Genomic DNA, 13,882 nt, shown 5'->3' with positions numbered 1-13,882 from the left:
CTACAGTAATTGCATTTTTACATGTCTGAAGGCAAGGGGCTGTGCCCAAGCTGCTGGCACTGACACGTTTGTGCCCAATGCACAGGCTTTGCAGTCGGGTCGGTGCTTTCATCCTGCACTCGCCTGCAGCCTTACCCCACGGCTGCACCGGGTCCTTCCTCCTTTGCCGCTGTCAACCTTCCTTTCTCCTTTTCCCAGGGACCCAACAGTGTTTTTGAGGTTTACTTGGTGGGCAACAACTCCAACCACTTCATCATCTCACCGACCTCCGTCCAGGGGAAGGCAGACATCCGCATCCGCGTGGCAGTGCCGCTGGACTTTGAGACCATTCCTCGCTACGAATTTTCGGTAAGGCTGCACCCCTGTGCTTTACATCTGTATTTTTAAGAGTGACCTAAGAGTGACCTTTAATCAGGCTTCTCTCTTCCTCTCTCTAGTCCACACTGTGAAACTCCAGAGCATTACTAAAGGGCCAAAAAACTGAAATAGTAATAAAGAAAAAGGAAGAAGTGGGGAAGAGATTTGCTCTGTGCCTTCTCTCTCTTTTCAAAATCCAAAGGCTCAGCTGCAAGAGCTTAAGCAGAGCGTATTCCCGCTTGCTATGTCACAAGGCTGTAAAAGCTTTATAGAGCATAAAACTTTGTTTTAAGTGCACCTATCAGGCAGCAAAACTCTCCCCAGGCTCCTGCTCCAGCTTTGTCCTGCTCTCCGCATGAGCTGTAAATTCTCAAGGAAGGCAAAGCAGGCTCATACCACACTAGCAGTGTTGGTCCTGGCAGAGAGGCTTTCATGCGTTAGTGGAGAAAGATGAGTAAAACTCTTCCTACCCTTGCTCCAGGCTGTGGTGGTGTGGCTGGTCCTGGTTCCCCAAGAAGATGCTGAGGCTGCTGAGGGCAAGTGGGGCAGGGTGTTTGGCTTGCCCAAGGGCTGAGGTCACCCAGAGCTGAGCAGCTCCCAGGGGAGAGAGAAAGGGTCTCTTTTCTCATTTTTTTTGAGCATATCTGCTTTGGTGGCTAGCACTGATCTGGCTCATCTGGTGAGGGAGCTCAGGAGAGCATTGTTCCCTCTGTTAAAGAAGAACAGATCACTCCCCCAAGCTTCCCAGACAGTGTCTCCAACCTTCCCCTTCGTTTCCCGTCTCTGCCCAGCTCTTTGCAAACGAGAGTGTCCCAGACCACGTTGGCTTTGCGCGCGTGAAGATTAACCTCATCAACGAGAACGACAACCGCCCCATTTTCAGCAAGGCCCTGTACAACGTAAGCCTCTTCGAGAACACCACCGTGGGGACCACTGTCCTCCAGGTCCATGTGAGTAGGAGCATCGTGGCTCTCTTTGCCAAGTCCTTGGCACGCGTGTGGCTCTGCAGTGCCCATCACCGAGGGGTGGGCTGGGGCACGTGGTAAGGGAGCAGTGGGAGATGCACGTGGTAAGGGAGCAGTGGGAGATGCACGTGGTAAGGGAGCAGTGGGAGATACACGTGGTAAGGGAGCAGTGGGAGATGCACGTGGTAAGGGAGCAGTGGGGTGGGGTGTAGCCCTCCTATGGGCTTTTGGAGCAGATACCTTAACCTTTCTTGGTCTCTGGGAGACACGTGTGTGTGGTTCCCACCATACCGGGAACTCAAGGAGAACCCTACCCTGAAAGCTCTCATCTGCAGACAGCAGCTTCTTCTGCAGGTATTGATCCCAGAGGTCACGATTTTGCTTCTCCCTCCTCCTCACTGCATGGGATCCACCGAGTACGATAGTTGTGTATATGGCTTGTGTCCCATCGCATATTCACCGCCTCTCTCTTACCTTACTTCTTATGAGAAAAGATGCCCTGGTACTTACTGGACATGGTCACTTAATCAGTGAGAGTGAACACCTGACATTTATCTTTCAGGGTGGGTTTTCTCACAGCCCTGTTTGGAAGCATCATCTTCTTCAACTAAACTGAGGTCAGCTGAGCCAGTAAGAGGGTGAAAGGTGGAAAAAGAGGGAAATGATTGTATTCAGCAGAGCGTGGTATTAAATGGCTGGCAGCAGAACGGTGGTGCAGCAGAGGTGGTGACGGTAGCGGGACATTTCCATAGGGCCCATCCATCCCATGTGGGGTGGTGGGAGCACCCAAAATCCCTGGCAAGAAGCTACCTCTCCTGGAGAGCAAGGGCGATATCAGTTGATGTCAGTGCCAGTGTGGGACACAGCAAGAACCAGAACAAAACCCTGTGCTGGAAAACAATCAAAATAGGAAGCAAAACTCCTCTGGGACAGGAAATATCAAAGAGGGGAGCATCAAAACCCCTGCTAGACTTTGGGTGCATTACGACTGCTGTCGTTAGTTGCAGATGAATTTGCTGCCCTCCCAGCCCCCCCCTTGCCTCTGCTCTCCCAGGACAGAGCTGCTGGTCGCCCACCCTCACAGACGTGCTGGTCCAGAGAATAAAAGCCCTGACAAAAGGGTTGGGTGTATGCGCCTGTGCGTAAGTGTGTTTACTCTACAAACAGATGGTGTGAAACTGTATAGAGCCCCTGAGCTGTTCCCATCTGACAGTTATTAATATTTCAAGCAGATGTTTAGCTAGTCAGGCCATCAGACACTAAACAATGAGATTGTTACTGCGTCTCCTCTTCCCCCAACTTCCAGCTATGCCAGCATTTCGGAGGGAACGCAAAATGCCAGGAGTTGAATCTTCTATGATAAATCAGAATGGTTGTAATTAGTGCTGAAATCCAGATTGCCCTCCCAGCTGATCCCAAACTTTTAACAACACTCATAAAGTACCAGCTCCTCCTGCTGCTGCCGCTCGCCTTTCGAGATGCTGCCCTCTGCTCGCTTCCACGGCGCTGCCCGTCTGTGCCGTGCCTCTCCAACTGTCCCACGTGCCACAGACAAAAAGTCTGCTTTCCTTGCTAATAAATTCTACCTTTTCTTCCTTCATCTCCGCTTGCCTGGGAGCTCTCTATGCGTATTACCCCACAGGGGTTAGAGGTTGCTTTTTGAAGAAAGTCTGGCCAGCCACATGGAGTGCCCGCTTCTTTGGTGGCCACTGAATGACGTCTTCGTGGAAGGGGACTTTTGTTGGCTCCCTCCTTGCTCAGTGCTGCAAAATGCCCCTTTGTGCAAACAAGTGCGGGTTTTGTGCCACGCGTTTGGAGGGGCGATGGGTTTCCAGGGTGCTAAGGACAAATCAAGAGGTTTATGAGATCGAGATGAACGGGGGAGCGTGTGGGCTGGGCGAGCAGTCGCCGAAGGACAACGGATGGCTTCCCACCAGCCGTTGCTGGTGATGGTTGAGCCCAGCTGGCAGGGCAGAGCAGTGCCTGCAGCTCCTTCCCAGCGGGGAGACGAGCAGCTAAAACCACAGGGGCCGAGGCAATGGGAGAACACTGGTATTCTGCCCAGCTCGATGTCCTGGGGAAGGAGGAGAAGTTATGCCCAGCAGCCCAGAAGACCCTGGGCTGGTTGCCCATCTTCCAGCAAGCCGTTTCCCTGCTAGCCCCCTTGGCTGTGCGTGGCCAGGTGGGTGTAGGCGAGAGGAAAGGGTTTCCTTCACGACCCAGAAAGAGCACTGAGCCTACCCTGCCGAGCAGGCGCCCTCCTGGCTGCCTCCCTTTCCCCACTGCCCTCTGCTTGGCCAGCCAAAAATGGCAAGGCAAAAAAAAAAAAAAAAAAAAAAAAGAGCAAGCAGACTTCATTTGCGGTGACAAATGGCCATTCGTCTCTGCAGCATTTCAGCTCCTAATGTCAGTGACAGCAGAGAAACATTGCCTGTTACACGTATAAATCAACTGTAAAACAACCCGAAGTGCGGGCAGCCAGCAGGGACCCAGAGCCACTGCCTGCTTTCCGCTCTCTGCCTCTTTCCCTTTGCCCAGAGATGCGTGGGCTCGGATACGCGCCCCTGTGGCTGCCTGGGCAAATCTCTGTTACTTCCCTGGCATGGCACAGCCTTGTCCACCCTCTAAAATTTTGTTTTTCTGCCCTGTATTCTCTACTTTGTGTTCCCTCTGTCTCCCTGTCCATACATTCATCCATCCATCTGTTTAATTCTGTTCATTTAAGGTATTTATCATATAGATTTGGGTAGTCATTTGCTTGCACGAGAACATCTGGAGAGTCCAGGCTTCACAGGAATGGCTCCTGCCGTGTGCAGGGAGCCTGCAGTATGCCCAAAGGCAGCCTTCTCTACTGCCTCCATGCTCTTTACCCGTGTGATAAGCCCCTTAAGCCAGAGATGGCTTGTGTATTTGTTTTTGCAGAGACCGGCGTGAAGGGATCCTTACTCCAGTCAAATGTCCCATGTTGCCCTGGAACATAAACCCCTGCAGTTTGGAGTTACATGTGTGTCGCAACCCAACAGAGGAGTGAGCAGGCTGTCCGGGCCTCTGCAGTTGTTGGTGGCCTCTCCCCGTGCAAACTTCTCTTTTTCCCTGCCCCAGGCCCTGCCTTGCAGGGGAAAGACAGGCTGGAGAGTCTCAGAGGTCCCATACAGTGACATGCTCCTTCTGCGAGGCTGGAGCGAAGCAGGGATGTGAGAGCTCAGCCTGAAGATATAACCAAGTTCTGCCCCAGCTACCAACAGATATTGAAATTTTTTTTTTTTTTCTGAAACAACTGGCCATGAAGCCTTTTAATAACATAACAGAAAAGGTCAAAGAAAGAATTTCACACTTCTTGAGCAAGCAGGCAGCCAGTATAACTTCATGCCTTCCAGGAACGGAAGGCAGCGAGAACATATACTGCACCCTAAATTAAGTGGGGCTCTGACACCCCCAGCCTAGTGCTGCCTGGGCAGTTGGTGGTTTTCGGTGGGCACTGGCTTTCCTACTAGCAGGGAGCTGGAAAGCTGTGCCCTGGAAAGGTGCAATGAGCAGGGGATCCAGCTCCAGCACGGGGCACAGGGCTCAGGGCTGTGTGTGATGGGAAGCCGTGGGGAAGGACGGTGCTAGGGTGGATGAATGGCCATGTTCAGCTGTAGCCATGATCAGTGCTTGTGATGGGTTTAGCAAACATCTTCCAAAGCAGGTGTCAACAACTGGTTTTCTCCTGCGGTGAGATGAGCAGGAGAGAGGAGAGTATCTCCAGCCCTGTCTCTCCCAGCTGAGCAGGAGGAGAGGATGAGTAGAGACACATCTGTGGATCTCAGACCAGATAGAGGATCAGTGTGTTGCCAAGGGGGACGAATCAACAGGCAGATGAAGGAGGGACAGATAAAAGGGCATGGTCCAACATCCACACCACTGTCTAACAGTATCAGGACAAGCTTTGAGTGAAGCAAGGTCTGTCCTAAATGGTGACGTTCCCAGGGCAAATCCCCTCTGCAGGAGAAGAGCAGTTGTGTGGGAGCAGGCAGTGAGGGGAGAGACCCAGAAGGAATGCCCTCTGCTTTGAGACAGAGCACCGGGAGGCAGGGGGTGAGATCCAGGACTGGGAAGGACCTGGTGGGGCCAGTCCATTAGTCCTGCCCGAGCCCAGAGGCAGCAGAAGCCCTCGGGTCTGTGTCTCCATGCTGCTGCTGCTCTCCGTCCTGCTCCGCGCTGCCTCACTGCCGGCATCAGGGAGTAGCATCGCTGCTTTGCAAGCCCTCGTGTAGCACATCAGCTGAGACAGGAGCAGAAAGAAAAGCCTCGGGCCCCCCATGCCCGACGGTTGTGAAGAGGACTGACGCTGGGCAGGCATCAGGCCTGGGTGCTCAGGTCTCTGCTCCTTCCTTTCCCAGGCATGGAAGGTTTGAAAACAGACCCCTGGGCTCTCATCCAGTTAGCTGCCATGAGGAGCTCTTCTGAGACCTGGGGAGGGGGAGAGGCATTGGCACAGCATGGAGCTTTCAGCTGGGAAACTTTCTGGGCTGGAAGAAACTATGAAAACTGTCTTGCTTCTGGGGTCACCAAGACTCAGACGAGCATCCAGTGAGCTCTCCCCAACAGGGAGAGGAGCAGGGAGGGGTTCAGTCCAGCATCCCCCCTCCGGTCCTTTCGGTGATGCTCTGGGGCTCAGGCACCAGCCGTGCCCTTCACACGCGGTGGAGGATGCTTGGCTGGGAAGAGCAGGGAAGGTGCAAGCGTCTGTTGGCGCCTGTCACGCTGAGCCGGTAGCGTGCCCGGGTCCTGCTGCCTCACAAGGCTGCAGGGTCTGAGTGCAGAGAGCACCGTGCCCCTCCAAACCTGCCTTTGGACACTGCTGCTTTGACAGCAGCTGCCGTGAGCTGGGGTCAGCGTGGTGCCGGCTTCCCAAAAGCCAGGGACCTGCGTGGGAGCGTAGGCACATGCCTCGCTCTCCGTGGTTGTGTTTTTGCTAGACCTGGAGGAATGGGGAAGGGGCCTAAGACGACCCAGCGGGAGGTAAGAATTAAGGGGTGGGAGGTCTCCTTAAGCTCCTCATACACTACAGATCTGCACGGCGAAGTCCTCCTGAAAAGCTCTGATAACCAAAATCATTAAAGCCCAAACAAACCAAGAGTAACTTGTTTTTAACACAACAATGCATTTGATTTGCCTTGAAGGGTCTGGAGAAAAATGGTTCTCCAGGGAAGTGTGGAAAGTAATCCTAGCTCTGTGATCCCTCCTCTCCGCTTTATTTGCCCGGGTCTGGCTTGGCTGCACAGACTGGGATCGGTGGCCGTGGGCTTCATCAGCTGGCTGGCAAGCAGGAGCGAGCTGGGGAGCCTGCGGCGTGGCCCCCTCCCAGCCCCTGCTCCCTGGCACGTGGCTGGGATGAAGAGGAGGGAGGCAGAGGGGTCTGCAGGGAGGGGATAAATCTGGCTGCTCACCTTCAGCCCCCACACAAGCCTCTCCCAGCAGAGGCATTAACCCCTGCAGCTCCTGATGCTCTCCTGCTGGCTTTTCCTTACTCAGGTCAGGTCGGACGAGCCAGCTGCCCGTTCAGGCACCTCTCTCAGGCCAGCCATACTTTAAAAATAGCATCAATGTCTCCCCAGGGTGGTTGTGTAGAGATTTGTCCCGCATCCTTGCTGAGTCAGTGACTGACTTCTCCCTGGGACCTTATCCTCCCGCATCCTTGTGAGGTTATGCTCATTGCCTTGCCTTGGGGTCCTCCTTACTCAGAAATACTTCTGGGCTGGGATGGTGCTGGGTTTCTCCCCAGGAAAACCACCCTCAAGAAGTCTGGAGGGGCTGCTGAGACTTTTCAGAGCTTTGTTAGATGTCCCACACGCACACGACTGGTGTGCTTTCCAGAGTTATCTTTTGCAGACCCTCAGGAATAGTCTGAGTATCTCCAGCAGTCCACAGACCTCAGACTATAAACTACGGCGCCTGATTCAACCATCAGGCATCGATTTCAGCATGGGAATGATTTTTTGTAGCTTGTGGTATGCAGCAAGGCAGGTAAAATAAGCACCATGTTCCCTCGGGGGTTTGATAATCTGAATCCGTAAAACAGTCTTGTGCTTTAAAAAACACTGCTTTTCCTTTTTTTTTCCTGGGTTTCAGATTATATTTTTTTGATTACTTTACAGAGGGGGTAAGGAGAAGGTCCCTCTGTCTTTTTTTTGCAAATGCATTTGCCTATATATTCTTTTAGATATATATCTATGTGTGTGCATGTATATATTATTTTAGATGTATATATATTCTAGTTCACATTCCTGAATAGTCCTTTTCTTCTGCCCTCCGTGGGTTGTCCCCTCCCTGATGATCATCCCCGACACATCCATTCACCTGGATTCTCATCTTCCCCTCCCCGCCACTGCAATTCCTTGGGAGAAGCCTTGTTAGTAAGAGCCTAATGAAGTAAATGCACTAATTAACCTTCCATTACTCTCCTCATTAAGGCAACCTTTAATTTGGTTGGCAAAGTTTCTCTCCTTTACCACCCAGCTGTCAGTTTTCTTCTGCTTCTTCGATCTCTCTTTGGCCTCGCATCGCGGACGGGAAAATCGATCCCAGCCTGATTTTCTTTCCCATTCTTTCTAGCCAGCTGTAAACGCCAGTCAACAAGAAAGTAATAATGTAGTTTTCCCACCCTGGGAAGGAGAGTTGCAGACATCAATAAGCACCTATTTAAAATGCAAATCGCTTTCTCAATCAGCCGTCAGCCTGCCTCTGGTGCGACTTCAGCGGGGGCATGGGGATTCCGTGGCCCCTGGGCTCCTGCATCCTGGCCCGGAGCTCTGCAGAGATCCTGGGGCAGCTTTGGGGTGCCCAGGAGGGTTGCATCCCTTGGGTTTGGCCCACTCCCAAGTGCACGTGGCCAACATGGGTGGGAGGGGGCTTTGCTAGCAAACCTGGGGTGTTTCCTCCAGTTGCTTGTGCAGCCTTGAGGTCTCACCCTGCCCTGCATTCCTCCATCCCTTTGGCCAAGGGCACACGCTCTCCAAAACTTTTCTTTCCCCTCCTTTTTCTTGGAGAAAAAGTGAACGCAGTGGCAGAAATAGCTTTGAGCTGCTGGTTGGCGAGGTGCTGTGCCAAGGGGCTCCCCCCACACTGTGTTTCTCTCTCACGTGGTGATGGTGACTGTGTGGATCAGCCTTGAGGGACAGCCTACGTCACCCCCAGTTTTGAGAAGGTTGCACAGAGTAAGGAAGGTAGCCAGTCAGAGCAGGGAGTGAGGTGGGGAAATACCTTTGAAAACAATGAATGGATGAAAAGGATTCCAGGAATGAGCATACTTTCAGCTTCTGGAGGCAATCAGGTAGGAGATAAACCATCCCCTGCCCCATCCATGGCACCTGGGGTGCTCTCCCAGTATTAGGACCAGAGAATGGTGCAGCCTACCCTCTCCCAGGGCATCAGTGGTCAGTAGGACAGCATTCCCCGATGCTGCCATGAGGATAGCCCAGGGCATGTCAATCTTTCCCAGTTGGCTGACCCTCTAAATTTTGACAGGGGGTTGAGTCTGTCTCCTGCTCAGCAGAGTCACCTACCAAAATTAGCAGTAGCTTGCGCCTCCTCTGCCTCCCCACATGGGTTTGGGGAGTACAGGATGGTCAAACACTGGCAGAAAAGGACTCCCGGGTCAGCCTCCATCCTTTCTGCTCAAAGTGAATGGAAAATGTATCGGAAAGCCCTTGCTGGAGAGGGTGAACACCAGGGAGGGGGTAATGGGGGACTGCCAGTCAAGCATCCAGGGTGAGCTGGGTGTTGTGGAGGATGGGCTCAGGCATGAGGAGAGGACATTTAGGAAAGGAGGGAGTTCACAGGACACTAGTAGGAATATGAAAGCATGGCTCAGCAGCAGCTCGAAGAGGCTGGGGAAGGAGCAGGACTCCCAGTTGGACATTTCTGATGTCCTCCAAGCCTGGACTTCATCCCTCCTTCCAGCCCTTCTCCCCTCCCCTGGCCCACACAGCTTGCCCTCCCTGTTAGCATCTTAATTGATCTTGTTGTTCTCAATCCCCCCGGGTGCTCTGACTCCAGCTATGCTTAAACAGAACAAAATCTCTTTCAATTTCCTCACCGCTTAAAAGAAAATTGAATCCTTTATCTGCAAGAGGAGAGGAAAAGTGCAAATACAAGAAACAGTAAATAGTTAAATAATCAAAGCAGACAATTCCAAATTGCCTGGAAAGTTAAACATGAATGGCTTGTCTTCCTCCTGCGTGCTTCTCTTTTTTTTTTTTTTTTTTAAAAAAAAAAAAAATATATATATATATATATACTTGCACTCCTTGTTCCTGTTAAATATTCTTATCAATCCAGCTCTATAAATAAAGGGAAGGAGAGGAGGGAGTTACCAGGTAGCAGCATGATTGACGGATCTGAAGTCCTCGTCTTTCTGTCAGGGCCCAGTGCTCTTTGGCTGTGTTTATCTCTTTAATCTAAATATCAATCCGTAAGACTGAAATGGGGTGGAATAGGAATCATGACAGCCTGAGCGCTGAGGAGAGAGACACTTATTGCAGCTTTTGCAGACGCTCCCTGTCCTGATGGAGCTGTCAGGATAAATGCACAGCTAAAGTGCAGAGGTGTGGGGGGGAGGGTGGAAAAAAACAATCACAACACACACAAATACACGCACATCCACCCCCCCCAAAAAAAAAAATAGCCAATCCAGCCTGTGAGATGAGAAGGAAAACCATGGAGCAAATGCAGACCTGTTCCTGTCCAAATTACATCCTGCAAAGCACAAGCTGGGCAGCAGGATACCCCCACGCTTCCCAGTGTTCCCAGTAGGAGACAGGGTTGGGTGGTTTTCCCTTGCTGCTGGCTTTGGCTGGTGATTTGGGAGATGAAGGGAGAAGAATGTTTCCCAAGGTGGCACTTGTTGCCGTGCGAACAGCCTGCTTTCACACGTCCTTCTCAACAGTCCCGCCGGGGCAATTGCCGTCTTCACCTCGATATGTCCTTCCCCCAGGCTCGGCACCTCTGAGCCAGGAGCAGCTCCCTCATGCTTTCCTACCCGCAAAGCTCCAACAGAGCCACTGCTCCTGGGATTTTAAGGTGGTTTCCAAGCTGTGCCCCTATCACCCGCATCTCTCCCAAAGCAGCCGGGGCTCTGTTTCTCGAGCAAAGAGCTCCCGTGCGAATCGGCACCCAGTGGGTGCCGTTAGCTGAAGCGGCGCCGTGACAGCGGCAATGTCACCCGGTGGGCAGGTGGCCCTGTGCAGCCCCTCACGCTGCTGGCGAGCTGCTGTCGGGGTGTTTAAGGGGAGGCTAATTTACTTAAAGTGGGCATTTCAGAGCTATGAGATGTGTAAATTAACCTCCCAAGACTGGTCACACCATCTTGAGGCCACTTCTCCCTCGAGCCATAGGCTCTGCTTCATCTTCCCATGGCTGGCTGCTCTGTCCTGTAGCCAAAACTCTTTCGGTATCTCCAGTCACAGGACTAAAGCTAAGGCTCCCCAGCCCCTAAAACACCCTCGAGAAGTGGCTGCTTGCTCTCTGTGACTCAGGTGTAGTTTCCAGCTTCTGGGGAGCGAGAATGTTGCCTTGCTAGAGCTCAGCCTATGGCTTCTGGACTACAGTTTTCCTTGAGCTGAACAATTAGCACCCCGTTGCTCTCTCTGGGAATGCCTCTGCCTGGAAGGGATGTGTTTTGGGCTTGCTACCCCTTGCTGACAAACTGAAAAGCCTGCTCGCCAGCTGGGTTTGCTTCACACTTGGAGCAACCACGGGCTGCATCCAGTTTCAGGGGGAATTATCTTCATTCTTGCTGGACAAAGGTTGGGCATTGCCATTCCCTTTCTCCGGGCCGGGATGCAATATATTCGTGTCCATCTCCAGGCAAGGACCAGTTCAGTTCTTCCCTCCCTCTTTGCTTTGCCCCCTCTCCCTGCTGTGCCCCAGATGATGCTCGTCACCTGGATGAAATGGAGTTGCAGAGGTGGGAGGCGTGACTGGCTTCCAGGAGCTCTTGCGAATACTTCAGAGATCATTGGGGATTTATATTTCCTCCATCGGACTTTGACCTTAATTTCTTCCATTTTGCTGGGCTGTAAAATTCATTAGAGACCCAACAGCAAAGTGATTGAGATGTCAAGCCAGGCAATTGTGTGGTTATTTAATCTATCAGATGTGCCGCTTGCCATTTAGGTGGACAACAGGAGAATATGAAATCAATACGGTTCATTAGTGGAGTACTTGTGCCCAGCTCCAGCACGGAGCTCCAGTAAAACCCACCGAGGTGGGCGTCTGTACGGTCTTGGTGTCACCTTGTGCAGTGGAAATGAGCGCTCAAGATGTCTGTGTCTCTCGCTCAAGGGTTGTCTACCGTCGGCTCGCATTTTAAACCCCAGCCTCCAGCCACTGCAACAGCCCGGCTACAGTAAATAACTTCCCGCTAAATCAAGGCTGCCCAGGCAAGTGTTAACCTCGCTCACAAGGAGCTGATGTTGCAGGGCCTGCTGTTATAAAACACAATCAAGGAGGCTGTTGTTTTTCCCCCGGTTGGCTGGCAGAAGAGGTGGGGGGAAAGCTCTGCAATTCCCAGGGGGGTTGATTGGCTATTTTTCCACCCCCACCCCCCCCCACCACACACACCCCCCAGCCAGGTTCAGCGCAGCCCTCTGGGGTCCTTAGCGGGGATTGAGCTCCGGCTCGGCGCGGGGTCTGGAGCTGCTGGGGAAGGCGGCGGTACCCCAGCATCACTCCGGTTCCCACCCCCCGCCTCCCTCCTTCCCGGCTAATCACGCCGCTGGGCTCCGGTGCCGGCCAGCCGCCAGCTCCGCTCACCCCTGATTGCTGCCTCCCGCCGGGCAGCTGCCCTTTAAAGGCCTGGGAAAGAGCTGGTTTCTGTCTGGGAAGGGTCTAATGCCTTTAAGTAGGTTTTCCACTGGCTTTCTTGATGCCCGGCGATTGCTTCTCGTGGAAGCTCTTGGCCCTTCGTGTTTCTCTCCCCCAAATCGCAAATCAAATCCCAATACGGGTGGATACCACAGGTTTGCTGATAATCCCCCGGGACCTGAAGATTGCAATAGGTTGCATTTAAGAAGGGGTGATTGCTGTTTAAAACATGCACATTTAAGTGGCTCAGAAAATTGATTTGATGACAGGGCATGGCTCTTTACCCTGCGTTGAAAAGCCCGTGGCTGCCCAATCTGTCCCAAGGGGCAACTGCCTCTGCCTCATTTTCCTAGAAAACTGGAAAAAAAGTAGGAAGCAGATCCGAATCCTCCTTCCGTTTGCTTTCTCCCATGGTCCAAGCCCTGGGTCTTGCTGGAGTGGCGGTGGCTTGGTGTCCCTGCTGCCCACCCAGCATGGCCAGGGGAGCAGCAGGACAAGACTCACAGCCGGTCACTCCAGTACCCTGACAGCTTTTTGACATTTGATAATTGCTTTCCTCCTACAACTCTTTTAAGCAGAGAGCTTCTGGCCAAAGCAATTTGCTCCCCATCAATTTTTATTTCCTGGTTTCTGCATGTAAGGTAGGGGAGGAAAACAAAGAGGGTGAATGAGAGCAAACCAAGCTGGGACCCGCTCCAGCAGCCCTGCACAGATGGAAAGGTGGGGAGGATTTGGCTCCCTTGGTGCTGGCCAGCCATCTGCAGGCAGGCAGGACATGGTAGCCCACCTCATCCAGACAGCAAGGAGTCATCCTTCCAACGCACTTCGCTCACCCCTGCGATCAACCTTTAGCTCATCCCTATTCACCAGGTTTGGGGGGACGACTGCCATCCCAGGGGCTCCACAGGGGATCCACGCTGCCCTGAAAGGCTCTTCTTGGCTCTTTAAACTCTTCCCCACTCCTCCTCCCTTGCTCCCTGAAGCTGCTGTGAGTAGAGTTAATCTCGGGCAGTTTAAGGCGTCATTGAGTGGGGCTCAGCGGATGATGGATGTCGAAACCATTACCGGCGAAGCTCCGTGGAGCTGTTTAAAACTGAATTCTCCCATGTAAATTTCTGCTCCATCAATCCTGATGACATGTCAAACATTGCTATTGTTTCCCGAACAAATTGGACGACATGCCCTTTCCTGCAGATTTGCCCACAAGAGCAGAACCGCTCGCCGGCTCCTCACTTTTGCCTCTGGCTCTGCTGGCCTGTGAGCTGGTGGGCAAGGATGGATGTGATGGCCCTTGGTGGGACGAAAGGGAGATGTCTGAAATATTTGTGCTTGGGGCATGGAGACGGATGGAGAGCTGGGCTGTGGGTATTTTTGTGCACCTGTGATTCACATGCTGGGTGCCCACATCGTGCTGCAGCTCAGTAAATTAATCCTGTGGGTTATCCAGCCTTCCTCTTCTTGCCGCTCTCTCCGAGTTTAGCTGTGCAAATGGGGTTTTTTTTAGAAATGGGCTGCACCGGTGACAGCTCATAAAAGTACAGATGTGGACCCGTGTTTTCATCCTGCCCTTTTGCAGGCTCTAGTGGGCAAATCCCGCTTTAATATTCTGGGCAGGAGAGGAGCAGCTGTGAAAGCCATTTGATTGCTTCTCCAGGTGGAACCCCGGGAAACTTCCAGCCAGATGCCTTCCTCCCCCGGCTGCAGGGATGGAT

General features: G+C 52.6%; 1 protein-coding gene across 1 annotated transcript in view; it reads left to right on the top strand.

Annotated features, from left to right (window-relative positions):
- The window catches only part of LOC122154873 (cadherin-23-like), a 165,373-nt gene that overhangs the window by 133,320 nt on the left and 18,171 nt on the right, over positions 1-13,882 (top strand). The window contains 2 exon segments of the mRNA XM_042807848.1: positions 199-348; positions 1,149-1,307. Of these exon segments, the coding sequence (XP_042663782.1) occupies positions 199-348; positions 1,149-1,307 (309 nt within the window).

This window comes from Tyto alba, unplaced genomic scaffold, assembly GCF_018691265.1.
Source record: "Tyto alba isolate M040663 unplaced genomic scaffold, T.alba_DEE_v4.0 Super-Scaffold_1, whole genome shotgun sequence".
In the NCBI taxonomy this organism is placed as follows: Eukaryota; Metazoa; Chordata; class Aves; order Strigiformes; family Tytonidae; genus Tyto; species Tyto alba.
The sequence above is the reverse complement of the archived record's forward strand: the minus strand, read 5'-3'. Positions and strand labels throughout refer to the sequence as shown.